The following is a 26706-nucleotide window of genomic DNA, read 5'->3' as shown; positions in this document are numbered from 1 at the left end:
ATTGTACCATGGCTAACTTTTACCTTGAACTCTTACTAATGACTATAAACAGAGCAGCAAGACTCAAGAAAGGGGCAATAGCGCTATTTTGAACAGGTAGTGTGAAAAAGGGTCATGATAAAGCATGCTTTTAGGATGAAAAGCTCAGCCACTTGATTTAAGATATCTACTACTATGTAGTCCTCTCTTACTCCTTGTAAAATGCAGGCTTTTATTAAACAATTAAAAGCTGCCTACTGGGTTAGAACTTTCTTTGATTAGTCATCTGTAAGAATGAACTACTTCAATTCTTCATTTTTCTAAGCTGCACCCTTATTTCATTTAGACAAAATAATATTTACCTTATATCTTGATTTAGGTAAGCGCTGAGAAACTTTCCAGTTTCAGCTGTTTAATGTCAAACTCTAAACAAATTACTCAACTCAAAGAAACTCTGTTTCATGTATAGGTGGATTTAAAATATAGCACCTTTCACATCTGCAATTCCTTTCTAGATTCACTCATCTGTCAGGTCTCCTGAAGCCATTTAAAGGTTTGAAGAACAGCAACATGTGACATTTCTTTAAAAAAGGAACCTGTGACAATATGACAATAAGTTTACCCTAAAAGTGGGAAGAAAAAAAACAAACAAAAAATAAATAAAACACACGCTCACGCACAGCATTATCATTTTCCACTCACCAACCATGAACTCACTGAACTATGTCTAAAAGTAACTTCACATCAAATTTCAACCAACTTTTTATCAGAGAATGGAGCACAACAGAGGGAACCAAATCATCACAAAGAGAAACATTACTGAAGACATTTAACAAAACATTTTTGCAGATACTGTACTTAAGCTTAAACAGACATTTTATTTGTGTAGTAAATAGGAAAATATTGGCATTTACAGGAAAATGTCACAGAAAACCCTGTGACACATCATCTACTCTAGGAAATCATCAACAATGAGACAGCTAAAAGCTGCCTACTGCACTTCCCATGGTCATGTGCCCAGTCTTGTGCCTAGTGAACCACAGCCAAGTTCAAAGTTCAATGCCTTTAAAAAGAAGAGACGCATCACCAAAAGACAGTGCAAAGGAGAGAGAAAAAAACTTCAACGGCAGGGAATAATCATTAAGCCAAAAATATCACTTCCGCCTTCAACCAATTTGTGGTATTTTAATTTATATCAGAGCTCGAGATAACCCTAATCTTTTCATTTTGAAAAACCAAAAAGGGTATAAACGGTGTACATGTTAAGTTTCACATTATGACAAACAGGATGAGCAGCCACTGACTGGACAGGTCTGATGTATAAACCCCCAGTTAAAAAAACAAAGAAAAGTGTGTCCAGTTTACTAGCTTGTTTTTGCTACAGAGCAAAGAGTGTGTCACATGAGGTGACATAAAGTGAGGGAAAAGAAAAAGCATGTGATAGCAAAGAAATTCCAAGAAAAAGGTACAGCCAAAAAGGAAAAGGGGGATTTAAGATCCACCATCAAAAGTCATTCTGGATAAATCTGGGCAATCATTTCCTCCACTCACGTTGTTTTTTTGGGGGTTTTTTTCAAAATCAAATGTTGCCTGCAACACTTTTTAAGCTTAACATAAATGAATAATTTTTATTCCATGAAGTCGAATGTTACCTCTTAAAAGAAGACATTTCTGGATGATGCAATTAATTCTAATCAATAGTCACAATACTAAGTATAACAACCATGACAACTCAACATACAATCAAAGAAAGACTTAAAAGCTCTTACATCTGTTAAATGACATCAGTGTCTCAGAATAAGAAAATTAAAAACACCCAACAGGCCTGATGTCCTAAAAGTAGTGTTTGCATTAAAGCAGCTACAATGGAGCAACACTGCGTAAAGCATGAGCCTTGAGACAGATGATGCGCCTAACAGTTTACAAGTTCTGGCATGATATTGGTATCACTACCTCAAGCATGCTCACATGGTTTATTTCTGGAGTGTTTAAACACTATACTGTAAACTACAATGAGCAACACCATCAAGCAAAATTCAAAATGAAAGATTTTCCGTGTGATCAAGTTATTGTTTCATTCCCACGACACAATGTGCTTCTTTTGTGTTTGGGAGTTTTAAAAGTCTTAAGATGCCCACTGACGCACCACTGATTTGCAGCATACACTACAAGATTCATCACCAAAATCAACTTTGGCATTTAGACAAGTCTCACTCTCAATCTCTGACAAGGGTCACGCTACACACAATAACAGAAGTTCTCCGTTATTTACTTTGTCCATAAGAGCTGTAGGAGAGAGCTGGAGTTTTCTTTCCATGGCCTTTCTCTTTGTAGTCTATAAGACTGGACGATTGAAACTCCAAAGAGGTATTGGTACTTCCTTTTTATAACCAAAGTTTTACCAAATTCAGATAATTCTGGCTGTAGTTTCTCTGTTCATGCTGTCTGTCACTTAGTTGTATGCTTGTTTATTTTCATTATACATGTTTCTTCCTGTCATGGCTGCAACTACTTGCTGATTGCTCCATCAACACTCCTCCCATGATAATCCAGCTGGCTGGTTATTTAGTCTGAGACTCCACAAGCCTCACACTTCACATCATAGGAGCATTAACACATAGTGACTGATAACTTCTGATTCAATAGCTGATTAGCCTTAGATCAGGTTGATATGTGACTTCCAACAGTTGTCTGCAATTTAAACTCTGGCTTAATTTTCTTTCTTTTTTTTAGTTTGAACTACACATAATTGAGAAGGAATAAGTGTAGAGCTAGATGATACTGTAAAAAACTTGCTAGCAATTTATGTGGTTTCTGCAATATATTCACAGCAATCTAATGATACATAAAAACCCCATCTGCAATAATACAAACCTATTTCAAAATAACTATTAACCAGCAAGCACCCCGGGAGAGGTACACCCTGGTCACTTGAGGATACAAAGTGACCACTTTGTTTGTTTTGGTCTAAAATAGTTATGCAAGATATATTGGTGCTAATATCCGTATCGATCCAATAGATATTTATTTCTGGCTGTTTGTGTATGTGTGTCAGGTAAAGTTGGATTAATGTGTGGAGGATGGTGTCAAATTATTTAGCACCACCAATTTGATATGTCATCTGAAAAACCACACTCCAGAGGTTCACAAACGAGGGCCAAGAAGCTAACACTGCTAACGTTAACTTTCATTTTGTATAAAATTCGATTCTCTTAAACTTAAACATTGGTTATTGGCCATAACAACATTAATATCAGATATCTGTATCTACCAAAATTTACATAGTGGTGCATCCATAGTCTGAGAGAAATGAGCCTGATCCAACATGAAGCCTTGGTCATGTGAATAAACTCACTTGCCTCTAAAGTCTTTTTTATTTATTTATTTATTTATTTACAGCCATTTTTTTAATTTTCAGAATTCTTATCCTGCTCCTTGCTCATGTTGTTGTGCATGCTAAAAATCCAAATCCAAAAGTCTTGAAATCTTACAAAATATTGTGATAATCTGGAAAACATCTGTAGATTAGCATTGGGAAAATAGATCTGTTCCAGTTTGTATCATAAATTAAAAAAGGTTGTAGTGTGACAACTTTAAATTTTTATTTATTGTGTATCTCTGAACAGGAGTGATGTTCCTCATTATCAGTGTCTATAGACTTGTCAAAAATCAATACATGCTGGAAGCCTTTTTTACTGATTTATCTACAGATTTGGTATAAAAATAAATAAATAAAATAATAACAATAATAATAAAAAAAAAAAACATGTCTATGGACATATGGTGTCCTGCCACTAATCCAAATCCTAAATGTCAATATTCAGGATGATGAAAACTTAAATCACTACTAGACAAGATAATTGTGCACATTTCTTACCACTTTTGGTGCTGTCTGTCTAGCACATATGTATATTTCAAGCCATGAATAAAAGTACCAAAGTTAATTTGAAATCTTATCTTCTGTTTTTTGGAGGAAGTCTAAAAACCAAACACGTTCAGAGTTCATTTTAGATCAAAACTCATGACTAGAGGAACCTACATGGTTTAAAACCAGTTCAACAACAACCAGCCAGATATGAATTAGCACACAAATGTAAAGCTAGGTTGTTTGACCCAATGAAGCATCCAACTTACTGAAGAGGTTACCTTATTAACACTGTCAAACAAACATATCTAACATTATCTTAAAGTTAAATAAATACATGTTTTATAAACCCCGTGTGTGGACTAAAGCTAATTTCGCGTAAAAAACTGGTAATGTATAAAAATGAGCACTTCGCTGAAGAACGATATTTTGATAAAAATGGCTAACAACAGGTTGAGCTAATTTGACAGAAGTTAACGCTCGGTTAGCTAACTGTCTTCTAATATGTTACGCGAACTAATCAGTATGTTAACTTCACTTACATCTTTCTCCTCTTGTTTAACGTTGAACAAATTGAATCGCTGGAGTCGCGCTTTCATCCCATTAGCCATAAACTTTACAAAAAACAGATTTGAACGGCTAACTTCAAGGTAACATGGTCCTTGCCGACCAAGAAACTTCAAAATTTCTCTTTGGAAAGTTCATATGTCTTCCCTGAAACCAAGGAGGATCTTGCGGTTGGTTGTCAAGTTGGTCAACACAACACCCTGCAAAATGTCCGGTTTAATCCTTTCAAAATAAAAGAAAAGCGCGTCCTTTAAATGGAATATCCATCAAATCGTGCACATTAGGTTCTTATTTTAAAGGAACTTCTGTTTTTCCATGTAACTCTAGTAAAATTGACTAAATTAATCATCCAATGCTTTCAGAGGATGGGCTGGACACTGTCTATGTCCCGGAAAAGTTTAGGCGGCCTGGGCGGTTTTTTTTTTTTTGGGGGGGGGGGGGGTTATTATTATTACAATTAAAGTAGCAATGTATAATTGACTGTTGAATGACTTATTTGTCCATTTGCTTAATAAGATTTAAACTGGATGGCTTTAATCACTGCTGCACAAATACTTGCTGATAAAATAATAATAATAAAGAATTATAAAAAAAAAGCACTGTCTATCCCTTGATGCTATCATCATTGGTATGCATCAATGTAAACAGTATTTCCTGCCTGACCTATTCAAGCATGTAGGTTAATTGCCATTTGGGTGTAATTAACCATGCAACATGGGAATAGTAAGCTTTTTGCTAGGCTATGTCTCCAGCCTTTTACTTGTCTAAGTCCTTTGATAAACATGTAAATGCCCATTTAAAAGTAAAACCTTCAGATTTTGTTTGCAAACAGAGTACATTGACAGCGCACATCCAGAAATAAGACATCTAATTTTCTGCATGTTAATAAGGCCAAATAAGTAAATAAATTACAGTAACTAGCCCATATCTAATTCAAATGATTAATTCTGAACTTTTTATAAAGCAGCACCAGTTTCACCTTTTTAATTACTTAATAAAAACAAGTCAAACATCTGTGATGCTGTGAAAAACCTAAAAATGTACCTTTAAATGTTCAACAACTATCAAAAACACTAATAATTATGCCTTAAAGTGGAATTTCATGTTGTTATAGTTACCAGTTAAAAAAATATCAGATTTCAAGGACACAGTCTGTAAGAAATTAACTTTGACTTGCACAAAGCTGCTATCTTCACAAGAATATAGCTGTAAAGAAAGATTTACTGGGAAGAGGTTATCTAAGTCACTGCCATGTAATAGTCAAAAAAGTAGTAGTTATGTGACAATAGTATTTTTTTCTGTTCTTCAAATCAATTAAATAGGTACAAGTACAATATTAAACTAATGATAGATATGCAAGTGAAACATTTCTTGGCAGCAACTGAAATCAGACATCGAAAAAAAATATTTTCATCCAGATACTCTGTGAACTTTACACACATCTGTAGTGACACCCAGTGGTTACTTTGTTTCTGACACTTTAGCAGAGGGGGAAATCCAGCAGTCCTCCTGAGAACGTTTCTATTCCAGAAAAGGAAGTTTCCCTTCATCACTCCTACTTTTTCCCACAGAGTTTAATTTTTACCACAAACACAAACTACAACATTGGAACCAACATCAACTTTAACCAGTTTCAAATATCTGTTCACAAAGGTTCACTAAATAAATACAAGAAAAACACAATGAAATACAAGAGAAAAAAAGACTCAAAATTCATGGAATCTGCACATTTGTATTTTTGAATTGCTTCTATTTATTTGAATACTTAAGTGAGTAAAGAAAAAAAATGAAAAACAGCAACTTAAGATTTTAGTTTTTATTTGATTTTGTTTCTTTTATTTGAAGATTTTTATAGAAAAAAAAGCATCATGAAAATGTTTGGTGCACTTTAAAGAGTTTAACCTATCACTTAAGTTTTAACAAGGTATACTGTAATTAGTCTGTTGGGGTTGTTCATTTATTCATTATCTATACCGCTTTGCCCATTATGTGTCGTGAGGAAGCTGGAGCCTAACCCAGCCTGTTGGGGGTGAGACGCAGGGTACACCTGGACAGGTCACCAGTCCAGCCCTGCGGTCCACCACCGCAGGGCCAACACAGAAAGAGAAGTGTGGAGAATTTAGAGTGACCAATTAACCTAACATCCATGTCTTTGGAGGAAGACAGAACCCACACATAAGGATGGAACATGTAAAATAATTAACTGATTGTTACAATTAAAATAGCCATGTATATTAAAACGCAAAGCACAATTTGCAAGCTAACCAATATATATTTTTTTAATTGACTTTTGATTGACACGGGAAGAAAGTGAGAACATGCAAACTCCACAAAGAAAAACCACTATTTGAATCTCCCCCCAGCCGAGGATCAAACCAGCAACCTTTTTGCTGTGAGGCTGTGGTGCTAACCACCACACCACTGTGCAGCCCCTGTTAAGGGTTGTCATCAAGAAAAACAAGGTCATAAAAAATTTGGAGCTTTATAAATACTCTTATCTCATCAATAAGCAGCCATAAGCTCCTCTTAACTGCTGATCGGCCCTGTAAAACCTGAAAGAATGAAGAAAAGGGCAAAACTTGCTCAGGTGACTGTAAGGTGATTAAGAATGAGCAGTTAACAGGACAGGTGGAAGTCAAACTGAGGTTTAAAAGACTGAAAACAAAAACCTTTAGAGAACTGCTCATTGATTTACTCGAAAAACAAAACCCCTGCGTGGTGGTGAACTGTTCTACTGTATAGCAATGACTACACGGAAGAACCGTTCTAGAAAAGAAGAAGAAGAAAAAAAAAACTTTCTTGCATGTAAAGGTCTGTTTGAAGAAAACAGGTGCTAAACTGAATATAAACACCTCTCCCACAATTTAACACAGGAGGGATCACTAATGATTTGGACTTATACTACAGACAGTAACAAGGAAGGTATTTTAAGGAAATGGGTTCTAATAATTAATATTAATGTTTGAAAGCAAACTTCCCACAATTTCTAAAAGAAAAACTAAAATACTTAGGAGAATGGCTTTTATAGCAAGGTAATTATCCTAAATGCATTTAATAATCCACAATAGAACATATGAACCTAAACATCCTCACAAACATGTGGATGGAACCCAGAGGGAGCGGTTTATGCAGCATGTGAAACTTCATATGAAAAAGTCCTTAGGGTCTTAACTCTGAAAAAGCAATTTGATTAAATGAAACCATCTAAAATGACTTCGCTCTAAACTGTAGGCATAGACATTTGGAAATGTACTGAGCAAATGTAACACGTTTGTCATGGGGGCAGCATGAAGCACAGCTACAACGTCCCACCTCAAAGCTGTTTTGACAGCTTAGGTTGAACTTCAGACACCAGCACCTCTTTCAATTTAATCAACTTTTTAAAAATGCATGAACACACTATGACACAGACCATAAAATGATAATATCTTGCCCTGCACTGAGTGCCACTGTATTTTTAAGTTCACAAATTTTCCCTAAAATAATCTTACTGATACTATGACAAGAAAATAAAAACTAATTTAATGAGTAAGGAACCATGCCAGGCTTCTAGTTTTTAATGCGAGACTAAATTATTTGAATATTTTCAGCACATGAAAGTGTGGTGAATATGAGCTGCTGGTTAGTGTACCCTCACTGCTCCCACTTCAAAGTGACAGCATTCTCAGAGCCACTGTGTATGTGTGTATATGTATGTGTTCGCTCAAACTGAAATTCCAGCTACTTCACACCAGTTGGACCACTTCACAAAATCTCTTGCCAATTACTTGATTTTTCAAAGTCTGTCCATGAAACAGAGATACTAAGTCACGATTTTTTTCCAACATTTTGTTTTTCAGTCTGTTGTTTGCCATGTGTCTGTAGTGCACAATGCAAAAAGATGAACTAAAACTGGATTAATTTAACATCTTAAACATTTCTTCGCTGGCTTCCTATGCCTGTTTTACTAAACACTAACCTCATGTCCACCCTGTGCTCTTCACTCTCAGAAGAGGGCTGTATGGCCTTCACCATCCTATGTTTCCCTGGGATAACCTCCATGTTGGCATCAGATAATTTCCCTCAGTTGAAGACTATGATTCCTAACTTAAAATGTATCTTTGCACATCGTTAGATGCCTATTATTTAATACAACAAAGTGATACAATTATAAATGTCCCTTTCTTGGTACTGTCTCCTCACTTTTCGCTCAGGCTTCTCTGGGCTGACCCTTGCCTCTCCTTTTTCATTTTGGTGCCTTGTTCCTGATAACATCAATCTTTGTTCTCCAGGATATTCAGCTTCTCCTCATAATTTCTTCTCCCCGGAGTGTTCTAGGTGTTCTCATCTCCCTCCTTCCAGATGCTTGAGTTTTTCCATGTGCTTGTATTGTTTTCCAGATGTGAAAAACAATGTTTTACAGTCTGATATGTTCTATGTAACTAAGAAGAGAACCACCAGAAGAAAAAAGCTAGATAATGTTAATCATTTAAAGCCACACAGTGCAGCTTAAACATTGTATTTATAATCCGCATGTCTGCATGTGTGTGTGTTTAAGCCAAATATGACAGAGCTAAAGCAACAGGTGGTCATAGCCTGACATCACCATCACTTTTTCTAAAGGGCAGAAAACACAGCGATAACAACAAACACTTACATGCACATGAACTACACAACAAACACTTTGCAACACAGGAAGCGGTCCCCATGGTAACAGGGTTTCACATCCTGGCTGGTTGATATTAAGCAGGCACATTTTCTCACAGCCAAGGCAGCACACATACACACCAAGATATGATCCTGTGATACTGGACGTACATTTTACCAACGAGTTCCTTTTTGCCACAGAACAGACTGAGTTTTACTCATTCTATATTTACAGTACACTACACAGCACACGCAGGCTGTTAATATATTTGGAGCCTTCAGGTATTTGTTACATGAGACCCTACGAGTGTGTGTGACTCATGTGAGGAGCAGGAGAGACACTGGGGTTAAGGTCAAAATGACTTTTTTTTAATCTTCTGGCTTTCTTTAGTTTCACATCTATATAACTCATTGTCTTTGGTATGTCGGGCACGGGATGCTATCAAATGTCTCTGACCCGACTCGGACGCCAGCTGCGCCTCTGCTGTTCATACAAAGGCTTTTGGAAATGCGTGCCATGTGGAGGAGAGGTGAAAGAATTAACGGTCAGGAGTGTGCTGGTCAGCAAAGTATGCTGGTGTACACGCTTTCAGTGGACCTGCATTTGCTGGTGTTGCTGAATGGAATAAACACACAGCACATGTTGGCTGCAGTGGTGCCAAAGCCAGATAGAGTTTCTCTCAGTGGGATGTCCTGGTAAATACTAAGAGGGTCACACACAATGCTCAGCCAGCTTTTTGTCATTCAAATAAATATAGAAAAGAGATTGTTGCCAGGATGACCCTGTTCCTCATGTCACTCTGATGTTTATCTGACACGCCATATCTCTTTTACACTACCTCTACATTTATAAGTTGAGCTTGTGTTGATGTGTTTATTACTGGCATATATTTCCTAATTATGAGCCTGTTCCCCTTGATTTAGGAAAAACATTTTATTCTACTTTATTTATGCTACTGGAGTACATTTGAGATGCATTCTTTAAAGCTCGTACTATCTGCAATTTGGCATCACGGCAAGCCCCTTTTTGATTTATAAGAGAACCTCATTGAAAAGCTAAAAGGAAATTAAACTGGAAGCTGCTCACATATGAGGGTCACTAGATACATGAAGCAATATTTAACGTCCCAGAGGACTGAGAGGTTAACATTTAAGAAAGGATCTCCTGCTCAGCTCCAGCTCAATCTTAACTTAACATTTCAGCTGGCCACTGGACAAAGGTCTCTAACTAGAGGAAGGTTTTATGGTCAGATCGAATGACATAAAGACTGAGCTGTTTGGCCATAATTATTTTTGGATGACCTAAAGTGAGGCTTTCCTCCTGAAACATGTTGTATCAGCTGTTAATGATGGAGGTGGTAGCATCATGCTCTGGGATTGTTTTATAAAAAACAAAATGCACAGCATAATGAAGGAAAATCCCAGACTTCTATAAGCTCATGATCTGACCTCAATGTTACTGAAAGTATGTCAACTCAACTTCAAATACTCAGCCAGAACTTTTCAATGCTGCCAAAAGTATCTGGCAAGGGTGCCACTTGCTGTGAGACACTCAAAATGTATTATAGTTTACATTTTTGAGTATATTTATATATATATATATATATAGTTTGTTTACTGCACTAATTTCAGAAAACCTGAAATACCGATAACGATACATGACGTGTGGCCATTTTGCCCCAGAAAAGGAAAATATCAAAGAATTTGCTCAAAGTCTAGCTTGCCATGATATCCAATTAAATAAAGTGTGTCTGGAAACTTAAAACCCTCTTATCCTTCCATTACACATATATACACTACTCACTACAACTAAAGTTAGGCTAGTAAAAAGTACATACTACACTGATACTATATCATGCATATGGTGCATTAAAGTAGAATTATGTAATGGTAATTCCTTCATCGCAAACAATCTTTTTAAACCAACACTAACAACAGTGGTGGGTACACCACAACATAATAAGATCAATGTCTCATTAAGTTGTCATGTGTTATGTGTCGCATTGGTCTGATGATGTCAAAATGTGAACAGTATGAAAAAGAGGACGATTTAATTACAGGAACATTTATAAGTCAATTCATGGTTCAGACACTTCTTTTGTTTTACAGCATGCTATGCAATACTTAACACTGTACAGTTGGACATGTGCATTAAAAGTTTAGAGAAGATTAAATTAAGTTCAGTTGGAAAGGTTATAGTGCATTTTAGGGACATTACAGACTTTATGCATAAAATTAAATATCCCCTTTTGTAAGTAGTATGTCTACAGCTCAAGACACTTGTTTTTATACCCTGGTGCATACCTACCTTGGTACTGTCCTGGCACTGGAAGATATAGCAGGCACACTTTGGTGTGTCTCTCACCAGACAGGCAAAGATACTGGGCTCCTGGCTGTTGTGAATTAGCTTGGTCACTTGGTGGGGACGACATTCAAACAACAAAGTATGTGTCAGAGGGTCCCAAAGACGTTGCTCTCCTAGAGCAGACACACACCGTACCCAGGAAGCCGACACGCATAATAAAATCGTCTTATTGCATGCAGTAGAATCCAGCTGACCACCTCCAGCCCCACCACAACGCAGCCCTGCACCTGAATCCTTCCCTGCAGACCTGCAGATTTCAGCCACCACCCAGGGCAACATGGCCATGGTGGTTAGATGGTGGACTCTCCGAGAACCAATCATTGTTAGTTTGTATTTTATCTCCTCCTCTGCCTCCTCATCCACCTGTCCCCTCCATGTATGGGAGCTTTGAGTGGAAGAGGTGAGATGGGACAGTGATGGACACGAGCGGTGGTTAGAGGTTAGAAGGCGACTTGGTTTATCAAAGCCCTGTGGCCTCTGGGCTTCATTTCTTCTTGGCTTCACTTCAAAGTACAGTCCCTCCATGGTTTCTGAGCCCTGAGGCAGCTGCATGACTCCACCTGCAAACGAGAGGTCAGAAACCTTTATATTCGGCGAGGACAAGACAGCTATGGGCACGGGTTTATCCTATACTCTTTCAATTAAAGACCGTAGTAGGAAAACATTCATTTACCTACATTTGTCATTGAAACGGGGAAGTTTTTCCCAGGACACTGAATCAGCTGAGTGACATTTACGATCTCAGGACAACTAACACATGACAGCTATACTGCCAATATCATATAGTCAGTGGCCGGTTGCAATAGACGGGTCCAGATTTCAGCCTGGTTCACATATAAAAAAAACAAACAAAAAAAAAAAAAATAAAAAAAAATAAAAAAAGCGGACAACAGGAAATGTCAATAATCAAACCATGTCTGACCAGACCATAACGACCAGATGAAGGTCTGAATAAAGCGTCTTCTTACCTGCTTCCTGCGTGACCTTGGCGATATTTTAATTCCTCAACTTCAGCTCCGTCCGCTGCGCGAGGACATCAGGCGGAAGTGAAAACTACATTTCAGATGAGCGCTGTACAAGATGCCCTATTTCATCTGCTTTGATTTTTTCCCAAGTACGCTTCACGCGCGAGGTTATGCGTAACGTAAACCACCCGCAGTTGGGGGAAAACACACACACACACACCAGGGGTCCCAAAGCGCACAACTGACCAGTGGAAAATTCGCGTTCTCCTCCTGGCGCAGCCTTACCTATCTGCTCAAGAGTAACTTAGATGGTTCAAACAGAAATGAGTAGAGAAGCATTACATATGCACGAGGGACGTTTACACATCGCTCCCTCCTTCTAGCTTGGGTTAAATTTAGAGGCCGGCCAGCCCGAGATCCCTCCCCTGCATGTCAAATGCATGCCGCCCGCGTGCGTTGCCAAAAGATGCAATGGTCAACATTTCACAGTTAGAAACCGTTTTATTTGCAATACATTGTATTTTAGCACATTTTAGGTAGCAGGCACATAATGCTCATTATATCTGGCTGTTATCTGCACATTACATTTCTAGTTCAATTAATTGCACAAACTGGAATGCAGAAGGGTTAATTTTACCTTTAACTGAGAGGTGTGAAGAATCCCTTTGAGCTGTTAACTTTATTTATGTCAAGTAATAAGAAGAGGGTGTATAAAATCCATGCACAATGGCTCCACTTAGTGGTGCCTCAAGCTGTGTGGTTTTGCACACTAGCAATTTAGCAGGAACCATTTCTAAATAAAAAAAATTCACTACCACTTCAGCCGAGTCACAGCAGAATATCACACGTTTGAAAATACTTTGCAACATCAAGTAGTTTTAGCCTTAATACGCCACTGAAACTCTACATCAGCAGCAGTGCACAGTGTATTTAGTCATGTAAACTGTGATGTACAGGTGCTATGCAGCAGACTGGATCTATGGAAACAGGAATGACTGGCTCTTAAAAGACTCAGCACTTTGCAGTTGTAGGGGATCTTTAGCACTGAGGTACACCAAATCTAACACACGGTGTTGAGTGTAAAACATCATCTGGATCCCAAACACCAAACCCAACAACAGAGCGGAGGTAAGATGTATATCCTGCAGATTATTTAAACATGACAGGATAAGTAGATAATGATACAGAAAGGTGTCTTTACTGGTCCAAATGGTGATAAAAACAAAATGGTTAAAAATCAAACTCAAGCTGGTATTGAACCAAGAATCTCTCTTGGAGTTAAGATGGTGGTCAGAAATACCATTCACTATTTATCCTGTTACTTGTTTATCTCTCAGTTCTACTCGGGCTTGGGCTGCAGCCTGTTCTTCTCTGGCTCGAAAAAGTTTTCTATAATGGCTCCAACCAGGTCATCCAGTTCCTTCTTCAGGTGTACCACATCACTGATGAGGACCCAGAAGGAGAAAACAAAAACATATGTCATAGTTAAGTCTGTGAATAAGTACAGTGGTCCCAGGACCAGGTATGACATTCAGAAGTTAAACTATTAGCTGAGTCTGAAATTTTTTTTGTTTCAACCTTTATCATCAGAGACCATTTTTTATTTCTTTGATTTAAATATTATATGAAGATTTTGGTCAAAAGTTAGACATGAAAAGGCATCTACTGAATTCAATCATTTCAACAACAAACAACATCAGAGAGACAGATGGTGTCTTCTCTACGATGACCTACCTGTTACCAGGAGCTGCACAGAGCTCAGTGTAGTATTTGATTTTCGGTTCAGTGCCACTTGTTCTCATGGTTGCAACACCCCCGTTAGAGAAAGTAAAGGTGATCATCTGACTGGAACTGGAGGTGGGCAGAACCTGAAAGAGAAAAATATTTTGATTTGATGCTCCTGATCCCATCCTTAGGATTTTTTTCTAAGACAAATAACATGGAGTCCAGGGTCCATAACTTTCTTTCTTCCTATGCTTTCAGTTTCTAGCATTGATGTATGTTGTTTAATAATGATAAAAAAAGCACTTCTCTGATGGCAGACATCATTTCTGTCAATAACCTACATGGTGCTGTATAAACTATGTGAGTGGTTTTTTGCCCTTACAGCCTTGTTGTCGGGTTGGTTGCTGTCGTAGCCGGTGGTCAGGTCTCGAACAGCGGAAATGGAGAAGCGGCCACATTCGGTGGGATACCAGTCCTCCTTGCCACCGAAGTTGCGCAGACGCTCAAACAGACCACGGATCACGTCCTGGTCGTGGCAGATAAAGTAGGAGTTCTTGCTGATGTGGTAGCCATACCTGAGAATGACAAGTGCACAGAGGGAGAGTTGGTCTGCAGTGAGGGATTCAAAGTTAGAGAAAATATGAATACATGCATGCGTCTTACTCTTCATAGATGGTAGTGAGCTGCTGTGTGAGGCTTTTGTTTTTAGTGGCCAGATAGGAAATCATCTCTCCTGCTATGGCTGCAGCACTGACGCCATCCTTGTCCAGTACGGAGTTACAACACATATACCCTGCAACACACAACCACACACACATGCACAGTCTTTCAGTCAATTCTCCAGCTGCTGTAGTCAGCTGTTGTTTCTTTAAATAACAGTGTGTGTGCAAAGGCACGCGATTCTAATTACAGCATCATAATCTTGTTATATGGGAATGTTATAAACTATGTTATGTTGTGTGTTTGACTAACTCTGTAATCTTAACCCCAGATGACTTTAAACTTTAACACGGTGACTTGTGTTTGACTGTGAGCATGGCTCATGACTTTCAGAAAGGACAGTGGTCCTTAGCTGACGCAAATCTGCTGCTACATGATTCATGTTTTCCATTAACGAATAATCAAGGCTGTGCAACATGGTCGAAGCACCTGTGTAAACACATTACAATAGACAGTGACTGTTACATGCTTCAGTCTGGCTGAAAGAAAACCTTCTGAGGAAGATGAGGATAGGTTGTTAAAACAAACTGTGGTCACCACGGTAGAAATTGTGAAGCAAATTTGGAACACATCATTTGAAGGATCTGTGACCGTCTACATTCCAGCTCTCGCCTATGACCATGAGATCTGGATGGTGACTGAAAGAATGAAATCGCAGATACAAAAGACAGAAGTGAGTTTTCTTCAGTGGGTGGCTGTGCTCCGCATTAAAGATAAGGTCAGTAGCTTGGACAAGAGCCACTGCTCCTCTTTGTCGAAATGAGTCAGCTGGAGTGGTTCGGCATCAGATTAGGATACCTTCTGGCCTCCTTTTGGAGGGTTTTGGGGCATGTCCATCTAGTTGAAGACCCAGAAGCAGACCCAGGACTCTGTAGAGAGAATATATACTGTACACTTCCCTCTTGGCCTAGGAATGCCCCAGCAAGGTGTCACTAGGGAGATGGATGTCAATTTTTTTTTTCCTGGATCTGCGGCCTCTGCAACTGGTTTGCTAATAAATGGAAGAAAACGCCTGGATTGATGAATTCATGACTTCTGATTTTATTTCTTCTGTACAGTAAAGTGTCTGAGTTCCAGATTAAGTTGTTTGTCCCTGAAGGCTAACCATCTCAAATTCCCTACGGGTTATAAAGGGGTTATACATTTCTGGCTGTGAAGTAAGCTACAGAAATCCTTTCCCATCCTACAACATATCCCTGTAAAAATCTAACATGACAGAGCAAGGACAAAGCAGGATGTGATGGTAGGGATTTGAAGAAAAAGAAGTAGATTTGTAATAAATAAAGAAGCTGCAAATACACAGTTGCAACGTCTTGTTGTGGGTGGCCGTCAACCAAAACTTTACATTGTCTGAGGATATTTAGCTTGTAACACGGTGAAGTATACTCTGTGCACAGATACTTGGGGACATTTATTAAGATGGGCAAATTAGTCTGAGGTTTCCATCCAGAAAAAGTGTAGGTGTGAGTGGCCACATCTGAGGGTGATCTACCAACACTAAATAAAGGTGTTGTCATCTGTTTACAATAATAAGCAAATGAATCTGCAGAGTTTTAACAAAAAAAAATCTGTAGATTTGCTGCTCCTTTCTGGTATAAACATGATAATCCACAAGATGGTCTTGATGTTATGTTGTTAAAACATGAGCTGCAATGGAAGACATCTTAACCAGCTACTGTGCATGCAATGAGGATGGCAAACTTTCTTTGCTGAAGAAAATAATGTAAACAATAAAGTAAACAACTGTTCTATGCAAAAGTGACACTATATTTGGAGTTCACTTCAACAACAGTGATTTTTTGTTTTAGATTTGACTTGTTTTAGATCACAAAATCCCCAAATGAAATGACTGGAAAGCCTCCTTTTTATGTGGAAACTGAAGGACACTGAAGGACAACATGCTCAAGGAAATAAAGAAAATGGAGAAAATAAAATCAAAGCAGTGAAAGTTATGGTGGGTTACTTAAGGAAAAAAAAATCTTCCCACAAACCTAAATATATCACACTCCCTGACTGATCTAAACTGCTGCTGCAAATTCTGTGCTCTGAAAGGAAAACTACCATAAATAGAAATGCAATAAGGCAAGCTGCAAGAACCAGTGTCTCCACAGCATTTACTCTCAGTAACTCATCACTATGCCTGCTTAATAAATCCCAACAGTAGTTATTTTTTATTTGCTTATTTATTTTTCAAATCTCAAAACAGGGTTTGCAACAGGTGCAGTTTGTAAATCTGGCCTATAATGTAATACCTCAAAGAATTAATTAGGACTTCTTCCCCATGTAAGCTCAGCATAGCTGGCCAAATGTGCAAATGTTAATTAGTGAGGAACCTCTCCGGTCATGTTGGATTTCCATTGGGTTTTATTAGCAGGCTTAGACCAAAATCTTGCGTGATGCAGCTGCATAAACCTACAGCCAATCAGAACAATGAAACATGTCATGCAGTCTTGAGAAATGTGTCTCTACGGTGCATCCCTGCACACAGTCTTATTGTATCAAACTTGCCTCAGACAAGATAAATAATGAATCGGCTGCTGTGATTTGCCAGGCTAGAAAAGCATGGGTGGACATATTTGTGAACAGAAAAGGGGTTAACTATCAGAAAAAATTAAACAGGAGCTATCAAAAATCTTTAATGCTCTCGCCAGCTTGTGACTTAATTTGTAAAAGACATTAAATTGTGTGCATACCTATGGCCTCCTCAAAAGCAAAGAGAACAGTCTTGCCCTGATCCAAAAGGTCCTTGGCTCTGTTCCCCATCCACTTGAAACCTGTTAGCGTCTCCTGTTCAAGCATCATGTGAGAGAAATTGTAATAAAGTATATTTGAAATTTACAAGTGAAGACTAACAATAATAGACAGTTTTAATTTTGTCAATAATATTTAACTAAATACATTTCATAAACAAAGAAAAACACCTTTAAATACAATTACTTAAGGTATTTCACTGTAAGAAAGCCTGATATTTTTTAAAAAAGCAAATGATGCAGCCTTCTTGTAAAATTCTTGAAGAAAATTACTGCTGATCAGCAGCCTCATTTATAACCTGTGTGTATAAATATAAATAGGGCTCTCTCTTAAGATTGTTGCCATGATCCAGTATAGCGTCACCAATCAGCAGACTCGTTTCTAAGAATCCATCCATATGAGATGCTCTGATTTAACCATTTATGGACGAATGTGATCATTCATAGGGTGGGATATAAAGCTGTTTCCAGATGGGCTGGGCTATAAAGGAAACTTCACCTGAGGATGTTTGTGTTCTTGTTTTAATAGATTTGTGGTGCCTGACGCTTTCAGCTTTTTTGTTACCGGTCTTTTTATCTAGATCTTGTGCACTGTTTAGGCTCAAATCATTATGCACGGCTGCCCCAACATATGATATAAAACTTTAAAACTTGAATGTATTACCTCAAAGTGGAAACCTTCCTTCAGAGCGATGGCTCGCAGTATTTTGGATGAAACAGTGCTTGACAGCATGTAGACGTTTTTCACTGCAGCAGCGTCGGGGTTCTGCTGCTTCCAGCAGTGAAATAACCACCAGCCGAGCAACGCTCCCAACTCATTACCACTGAAAACTCGCCACTGACCACTGAGGCACAGAGAAAGACAGAGTTTAAGGAAATACAGGCAAAAAAAGACTCATGTTCAAACCATTTCAGCTGTAATGTTGTAGTCATGTGTTTTAATCAGGGTTTTAGCTACCGCTAAAGAAAGAGGGGGTTTGAAATGTAAGGGTTTTATTAATGTGAGAAAATAAATAAAGGATCTTTGCCGGTTAATACAATAAAGTTATCGATAAAAACACATTTGAAACTTTGTTTTAAGTAAAACTGAGCAAAATCCTGTTTAAGTCTCTGAAGAAGAGAAAATAAGTAGCTGAACTATCAAACAAGTTCAAGTTAAAGACCCACTTTTCGACTTTAAAACTCCACATTCTGGACTCGTTTGATGGCACAGTGACATTTATTATGTGCATTTCTGAAGCCATCACTGGCCACCAACGATTGCGTGATGTTGCAGCTGATTATCGCTTTGCATATGCGTCACACATTAGCAAATAGACATAAACAAACCGGCTGTTTTTAACGTGCACCGTGGCCGATTCAGCAAGGAAACATTAGAGTGCATCATCAGAGTAGGAGTGGAAACAAAAGAGAGCAAGAGCCAGAGCAAGAGATAAGAAAAGAGTCAACATAGGACTGTCTTTTACTGGCTGGTGAGAGCTCACAGTACAAGTAGGATGCAAGATGGACGCCAAATTAGCCGTCGATAAGGGGTGTGTCACTGAGAAAATGATAAAAGTTAAGTCGTGCATCATTAAAAATACTATGCTTTTATTAAAAAATAATTTTGAATTAATCACTTTTAAACATGTCTGATTTTATCCCACTTCTTATTTGAACTTTGAGCCATTTTGCAAATTATTGTGAAATTCTCGCCTTGCTGTTTGGGTGTGTGTGAGAGCAGGAGGAAAATGTCACTCATCACATGACAACAGGCTGGCTTTCACTTCAACACTGTTGCTGTTCAAGAGCTGCTAGTGAAACATCAGGAATGTTTGTTAAATCACACAAACACACACCTCTCCTCCCTCTCAGCGACAGCCAGTCGATCAGCATCAGGATCATTCGCCAACACTACAGAGGCGCCCTTCCTCTCTGCGAGTGCGAATGACAATGTCTGCAAAGCAAACACACATCTTTCACCATCGGCCAAAACGCAGCGTCTGCTAGACTTGACTAGACGCGTCACATGATGGAAATGTTGTGTGAATGTCCAGTATGTCCAGTACCCACCAGGACTCCCTCTCCCTCCTCAGGATTGGGGTATTTGACAGTGGGAAATTCAGGGTCTGGATCTTTTTGTTCCTCCACAGCGTATGGTGGGGGAAGATCGAAGGTCTTGAATGCTGACTGAACAAATGAGTGACCAACACCATGCACAGATGTGTGCACTATTTTAACCTCTGAGGTTTTGTTAATCTCCCTGTAAAGATAAAAAAAAAGATCAAAATATACATTTTTAGTTTAGATGTGTCAGGTTTTTCTCTTTTTATTTGTGTCTGTGTGGCAGTTGAAATGTCTCAGTGTGGCAAATCAGTGGAACACAGCGAAATGTTTAAAATATATGTGCTGCTCAACAGGTAGCTTAATCCATGGATTACCTGTGATGACAGTGTTTTTGGATGGCTTTGAAGTACTGCGTGTGGATATCTTGGTAGGGGTCTTTGAGCAAAGGGCTCTTCAAGGCCTTATCTGTGTTCCAAGACTCTGGCCAAGGCTCCAGGTTCTCCTCAATGGCTTTAGAGATCCCTTTGTCATGAGGAGAAACAATCTGGGCACCATTTTCCCAGTATACCTGGAAAACAGAGAATCAGAAAATACACACTGTAGAATGAATGGGAAATAATCATTACTAAATAAAAAGAAAACCACTAGAAGAAAGATCATGATTACTGATAATTAATTGCAGAGAGCGAGAAAAACTTTCTGTAAAAAATATAAAATGACAAATGTAAAATAAGTAGGTGCTACCTTGTAGCCATTGTCCTGTTTGGGGTTGTGTGAAGCAGTTACCATGATACCAGCACACAAACCCAGGTGGGAAACAGTAAATGGCTGCAGGAAAAGACAAAAATACACAGCATTTAATATCTATTTGAAGAGCAGAAGAAAAAGTAAAAACACAAGGATGTTTGAACATAAATCATGAATAACTGGCACAAATTTCTCTTTGTCTTTGCAATATTGATACTCAGATACCGTTCTACCATTAGGAACCAACTTGTTATGGAATAAAGAAACTCTAATCAGGCTGCACTTATATATCCATCTTCATGTGTTTACAAAATGTTATCATCTGATCATTAATCAGTGAACTTTCTCTGAATTTGCCTTTTCACTTTTTGTTGCTTAAAGCCTGTCTGTGCCTCTCAGACCTTTACTGTAAATATTTTTAACAACAGACTGAAGTGAATTTCTTCTTAAAATCAACTGTATGAAATATTTTGACAATGTTATATACTGTAATGTCAAATAAAAAGTAAAAGCAGGCTAACATGAATCCAGAATGTCCAAAAAATCTTTTCTAACTGGCACCAAAAAATAGATTTCTGATTGAAATGTTCTTCTTGACAGTTCAACTACTTTAATTTTTAGTGTTATCTATGACTTTTAGTACAAAGTGTTAAGAACTTTATATCACTCTGAGCTTTACTCTGCAGTGCAAACATGTTTCAGGCAGACAGAGAGTTACATGAATGGTGCCCCCTTCACAGCTCTTACACATAACCTGGCAGATCATATGTGTGTTATGCAACATGGTGTGTAACAGTGAGAAATGAGGATTTTAAATGGCATTTGCCCTGTAGTTTCTGTCCCACGGGCAACCACAACAGCAACAATTTAGATGAAGAAATCATAAGAAGAAATTCAAGTTATTACCACAAATGGTGTTGGGGTGATCTCAGAGAAGAGGTGGACTGGAACTCCTCGGCTGATAAATACCGCTGCAGCCAGGCTGGCAAATCGCTTACTGCTGCCCCCGCTGGGAGGATGGGCTCGAGCGTCGTACCCAATCACCACGCCGCGCTCTTTAAGGTTCCCAAACCTCTGCTCCAGGTAGCAGCAGAAACCCTGTCAGGGAGGAGACAAGAAAAAGGGAGAGAAAGCTGTTAAGATGAAGTAGACAACTTAAAAGAGGGTCTGTCAGAATAACAATTATACACTATATATTAAACTTTACAGCACCTTTCAAAATGAAGTACTTATCTGTAATGAAAACAAAAGTAAATAAATGTATTGAGAGAACAGATGCCAGTGCTAAAAAAAAGCTTTTTGATAAAGTGAGAAGTGATTAGCATGGGTGCGCTTCAGTATAACATTGCTGCTCCTTCAGAGTGCAACAACCAAAATCTCCTTTAAACCCGATGGCTTGTTTTGGTGCCAACTCTGTCACGTTTCAAAGAGAGCTGGGCTGATACTTGTACTGATGCCAGCCAGATAATGTCGTGTTTAAAGACTGGGAACAATTTCTAAGTTTTAATTGATCAATCACTTGATCAATTAATTGAGTGGATGACTTGTAAATGTTTTTTTCCAAATGTAAAGTTACTGCCAAATATTTTAACAGTTCCTTGTGTGCTATGAAGTCTACAATGTACAATACAGTAGGATTCCTTCAAAAGGAGAGAGTGGTTGTTCATGTGACTTGGTACTTAATGTGCAGCAGTAGTTTATCTATTAACCAACCTGCGTGGTCTGGATGATAGTGAGGTCATTCATGCAGGAAATGCCGGGGCCCATGGCTGCTCTCAGTCCTGCTGTACCAAACTCCATCCTGGAGGAGAAACATTTCCTCAGAGCCTCCACCGCTCCCTCATTTGCCAGGTCCTGCACCATGGATGCAGTCTTGGGGTTCTGAGAAAGACCAAACAAGTCCACGGTTTTAAGAGACAAATTCAAAACTGATCATAAACCATTACCGAAAACTTTACTTTGGACCAGAGTTTGTAACTCGATGCTGTTGATGAAGATGACATAATAAAAAATATGTTATTTTCTGTATAACATCATGTAAATTTGAGGTGCTGTCAGATGACTTTTAATTGCAGACTGGAACAGAAATTGGAGACTGGTTTAATGTTGATGGTTTGATGTGCGACTTCTGATTAATACTGTCAACAGTTAAACAGCCGCAGCACACCCAATTTTTTAGAGAAAAAACTGCTACTCATATCTGAAATAACTATAATTTGTACAATTGAAATCTTTTCTTTTATTCTTTAAAAAATACCTTTTGTCCTGTCCCAAAAGATAAAGTCCTTGGATAATGGAAAAGTTCACAGAAGGACATTTGTTCTTACACACAAATCGTTGCTAAAATATATTAGAAAAAGGGCGAAAAAGTGTGTAAAAAACTTTGAAAAAAGTTAAATAATTAATCTGATTAACAATGGAGACCCTAATTACAATGACGGTGTCCATTTAGTAACCTACTTCTTGTTAAGTGGGGCACTTGAGAAACCACAGTAAAAAATTATCCTAAGACTAATTGAATTGGGGCCCCTGTTCCAATGTGATCTAATTGGTGGCATTGCATGTCTCTTTAAGGCCAAAAAGGACTCTTCTTGTGTTGGTCAGATGGTTAATTGCATGCTAGTCTGATCTGAGTGTGTGAGCGTCATGTGACTAAACCTTTTTTCTCCATTAAATTATATTCGACCATTGTGAGAGTCTGTATGGAGCGTTGATATGGTCTTTAAAGTATAAAGAGAGTTAACGTTACGCTTTGTCCTGGTGCAAAACATCTGACATGCTTTCCTGATGACAGCTGAATTAGAACTATTGTTTTTTTAATTAAAATAATCATAAAAATAAAAGTACTACCACAACAACATTTACTAGTAGTAGTGCTAATAGTAATAAAGCTATAATTTCTGAGAGGGTGCTAGGACTTGCAAGTGACTGATATTTAATAAACAAGAAACATGTAGCCCTTTGAACTAATTTTTACTTTTTTTTTATTTTAATAAGCAACACAAAAGAGAAAAAGAAAATGCAAATTAAGTTTTTAGATTAATTAAAAGACTACCTGATCTAAAAAGCATGACATACAATAATTACTGAGCTGTTATTCATAATTACAGAGGGGAAATATCTGCACTGCAGTTTGTCTACGGGGCACTGTCCCTTGTTAATTCATTCATTTATTCATTGTGAAACCAGGCAGAAGTAACAAAAATTCGTTACAGATGAATTTTAAAGCAGCATCATTTATTGGCCAATTGTAATTTTATTTTCCACTTCAAAATCTATTCCTTCGCACTCCTGTTTTTAATGCACACCTTTACATTTTTTTTATCTTTCAGTTTGGCTATTCCAGCTTGCATTGAGACCTTCAAATGCATTTAATAATTCCTCTAAAAACACATCATAAACATCTGTTTGTCCGGTGAAAACTAATGACTGACGGGGGGGGGGGGGGGGGGGGGGGGGGGGGTATGCTGAGTATTTTTTTTAAGTCATGATTACATTTAGTTTTAGCAATAAATATAAAAAGATGCCAAATTTATTTCTAGACATAAAGGTCTCTAGTGACTGGAAAATAAAGCCATCTCCCATATACTCAGATTAAGGTAAGCAAAGACAAACAGAAGTTGGAAACATGTAAAAACTAGACAATTCTTTCTGTTTATTGTGGTAAAAGTTTTGTGTTGTGAATCAAGAATGTAACCCAATGGCTCATCTGGAGCTTATCATGTATCTAGTAGGTTAAAAGACCCAAAATGGTTTTAATCTCTTGAGTGGTTTTAATACAGACTTTTGGTTTATTTTCCCCCCTTTTTGATAAGGCAATAACGTATCTTACTTCAAAGAACATATAATTTGTCTGTTTCCACTGTCCTGTATTTGGTAGCCTGCTGTTTTGCTCGCTTTGTGGTTTGTATTTGGTGATTACTCTCTTCAGATAGGCTACATTTTCTCTTTAAAAAATATAACTAAGTTTTGTGTATATGTTGTCTGTGTACATGAGGATGAATAAAACTTACTTCAGTTCCTACTGACAAGAAGTAAATATGTGAAACCAAAGTTACTCATTAGCTGAGAACTGTCTCTGGTTACATCACATCATTACACAGATCTGATCCTATTTTTTAAATAGGGGTATAATGACAGACCTGACAAGCAAAGCATTAAGAAAATCCTCATTATAAAAGTTGAAACTGAAACAACATGTTAAAGATTTTCCTATTATTATATAATTCTTTTTTACTATATTCAGGTAAACTAGAACACAGTCAAAGCGCAGTAAGCTAACCGGCTAGCTGTCAGCTTACCTTATCATACTGTAGCCACTGCCGGACAGCCTGGTCCAGCCTGGAGTCGCCAGTTGGGGTCAAACCGTTATCCATTTTTTCTCTTTGCCCGAGTCAACACGCTCTCTAGCTCTTCCTCTCTGCTCATACGGGAGAAACGGTCTCCTCCGGAAGAGTTATCCGACCCCGGATGTGAGCACCTGACAATACTATAGTGGACGAAGTGGGGAGGTTGCGACGTGCTCCGTCACGAGTGGTGTCTTTTGTGTGGCGTTCACGTGCTGCCGTCAATGTGGTAATTACAACCATGAAAGCTTCATGGGCTGTTTCAGCCAACTTACAGTATTGGTAATAATGACTGAAGATTCATTATACTGTATGTGGACCATCGCAAACACAACAAACAATGAGTTGAAAATATAATAGTCTTATAGGAAAAATATTGAGGTACAAACAGGTTTTAGGCTAAGGGCTTCTACAAAACTCAATTCCAGTGAAGTTGGGAAAAAGTTTAAAATGTCAGTAAAATTAGAATAGAATGACTTGCAAACCTTTTCTAACCCATATTTAAATGAATACACCACAAAGACAAGATTATTCATGTTCAAACTCATAAACTTTATTTTCATAAGCAAATAATGATAAACTTAGAATTATATAATTGCAACAAGTGCCAAAGTAGTTGGGAAAGGGGCTTCTTCACCATTGTGTTACATCACCTTTCCTTTTAATAACACTCAATAAACGTTTAGGAAGTGAGGAGACTAGTTGTTGAATCGTTGATAGTGGAATCCTTTCCCATTCTTGCTTTATGTACAGCTTCAGCTGTTCAACAGTCCGGGGTCTCCTTTGTCTTATTCTGCGCTTCATAATAATCCACACATTTTCAATGGGAGACAGGTCAGGACTGCAGGCAGGCCAGTCAAGCACCCGCACCCTCTTACTACGAAGCCACGCTGTGGTGAGACGCGCAGTGTGTGGCTTGGCATTATCCTGCTGGAATAAGCAAGGGCGCCCATGGTAAAGTTTCTGTTTGGATGGCAACATACTTTGTTCCAAAACCTGAATGTACGTTTCTGCATTAATGGTGCCTTCACAGATGTGCAGGTTACCCATTCCTTGGCCACTCATGCACCCCCATACCATCACAGATGCTGGCTTTTGCACTTTGCGTGCGTAACAGTCTGGGTGGTTCTGTTCTTCTTTGGACCGGAGGACACGACGTCCACAATTTCCAAACACAATTTGGAAAACTGACTCATCAGACCACAGAACACTTTTCCACTTTGTATCAGTCCATTTTAGATGGGCTCGGGCCCAGAGAACCCTGCGGCGTTTCTGGATGTTGTTGATGAATGGCTTACGCTTTGCAACATAAAGTTTTAACCCACACTTACGGATATGGCGTCGAACTGTATTGACTGACAGTGGTTTTCCAAAGTGTTCCTGAGCCCATGTGGTGATGTCCTTTACACATTGATGTCGGTTCTTAATGCAGTACCGCTTGAGGGCTCGGAGGTCACGGGCATTCAATAATGGTTTACGGCCATGCCTTTTACGCACAGTGATTCCTCCAGATTCCCTGAACCTTTTCACAATATTATGGACTGTACATGATGATATCCCTAAATTCCTTGCAATTGTACTTTGAGGAATGTTGTTTTTAAACTGTTCAACAATTTGCTCACGTAGTTGTTCACAAAGAGGTGAACCTCGCCCCATCCTTGCATGTGAATGACTTAGCTTGTTCGGGTCTCCCTTTTTTATACCCAGTAACGACTCTCACCTGTTGCTAATTCATCTGTTCACCTGCAAATAGTTGTTTGATTTCCATTCATCCACTTTCTGAGTAGTTATTGACACCTGTCCCAACTATTTTGGCACGTGTTGCTGTCATCAAATTATAGAGTTGATGATTTTCTCCCAAAACAATAAAGTTTATGAGTGAAGACAATAAATATGTTGTCTTTGCTGTGCATTCATTTAAATATGGGTTGACAAGAATTTGCAATTTACTTGAATCAATTTTTATTTGCAATTAACACACTTTCCCAACTTCACTGGACTTGAG

The 26706-nt window shown here is 38.3% G+C and overlaps 2 protein-coding genes across 5 annotated transcripts in view; both read right to left on the bottom strand.

The window, feature by feature from the left end:
• The window catches only part of tbc1d1 (TBC1 (tre-2/USP6, BUB2, cdc16) domain family, member 1), a 65117-nt gene extending 52468 nt beyond the window's left edge, over positions 1 to 12649 (bottom strand). For 2 of the 4 annotated variants that reach the window (XM_041982483.1, XM_041982480.1), the window contains exons 1-2: positions 12076 to 12103; positions 11346 to 11962 (exon numbers count right to left, since the gene is read on the bottom strand). In XM_041982483.1, the coding sequence (XP_041838417.1) occupies positions 11346 to 11962; positions 12076 to 12088 (630 nt within the window). In that variant the 5' untranslated portion in view covers positions 12089 to 12103. Of the gene's footprint in view, positions 1 to 4386; positions 4586 to 11345; positions 11963 to 12075; positions 12104 to 12370 lie in introns of those variants that run through there. The other 2 variants (XM_041982481.1, XM_041982482.1) reach the window with 2 other exon arrangements.
• Positions 12650 to 12848: 199 nt separating this feature from the next.
• On the bottom strand, positions 12849 to 24852 carry pgm2 (phosphoglucomutase 2). Its single transcript, XM_041983010.1, has 13 exons — positions 24657 to 24852; positions 22069 to 22236; positions 21262 to 21453; positions 20353 to 20436; positions 19983 to 20176; positions 19615 to 19804; positions 19401 to 19498; positions 18227 to 18407; positions 17506 to 17599; positions 14756 to 14885; positions 14475 to 14667; positions 14102 to 14235; positions 12849 to 13809 (listed from the first exon to the last, which is right to left on the bottom strand). The coding sequence occupies exons 1-13, from the start codon at positions 24729 to 24731 to the stop codon at positions 13707 to 13709; spliced, it is 1836 nt and encodes a 611-aa protein (XP_041838944.1). The 5' UTR covers positions 24732 to 24852; the 3' UTR covers positions 12849 to 13706.
• Between the last annotated feature and the right edge of the window lie 1854 nt (positions 24853 to 26706).

Source organism: Melanotaenia boesemani, chromosome 4, assembly GCF_017639745.1.
Source record: "Melanotaenia boesemani isolate fMelBoe1 chromosome 4, fMelBoe1.pri, whole genome shotgun sequence".
NCBI classification, from domain to species: Eukaryota; Metazoa; Chordata; class Actinopteri; order Atheriniformes; family Melanotaeniidae; genus Melanotaenia; species Melanotaenia boesemani.
This window is presented reverse-complemented; position numbering and strand designations above follow the sequence as displayed.

Excerpts from the sequence above, each read along its gene's own strand:
- pgm2 (XM_041983010.1), bottom strand. The coding sequence starts at position 24,731 with ATGGATAACGGTTTGACCCCAACTGGCGACTCCAGGCTGGACCAGGCT. Across the intron at positions 22,237-24,656 it reads AGTGGCTACAGTATGATAAG|AACCCCAAGACTGCATCCAT; the intron begins GTAAGCTGACAG and ends GGTCTTTCTCAG. Across the intron at positions 13,810-14,101 it reads TGTGCAGCTCCTGGTAACAG|TGATGTGGTACACCTGAAGA; the intron begins GTAGGTCATCGT and ends GGTCCTCATCAG.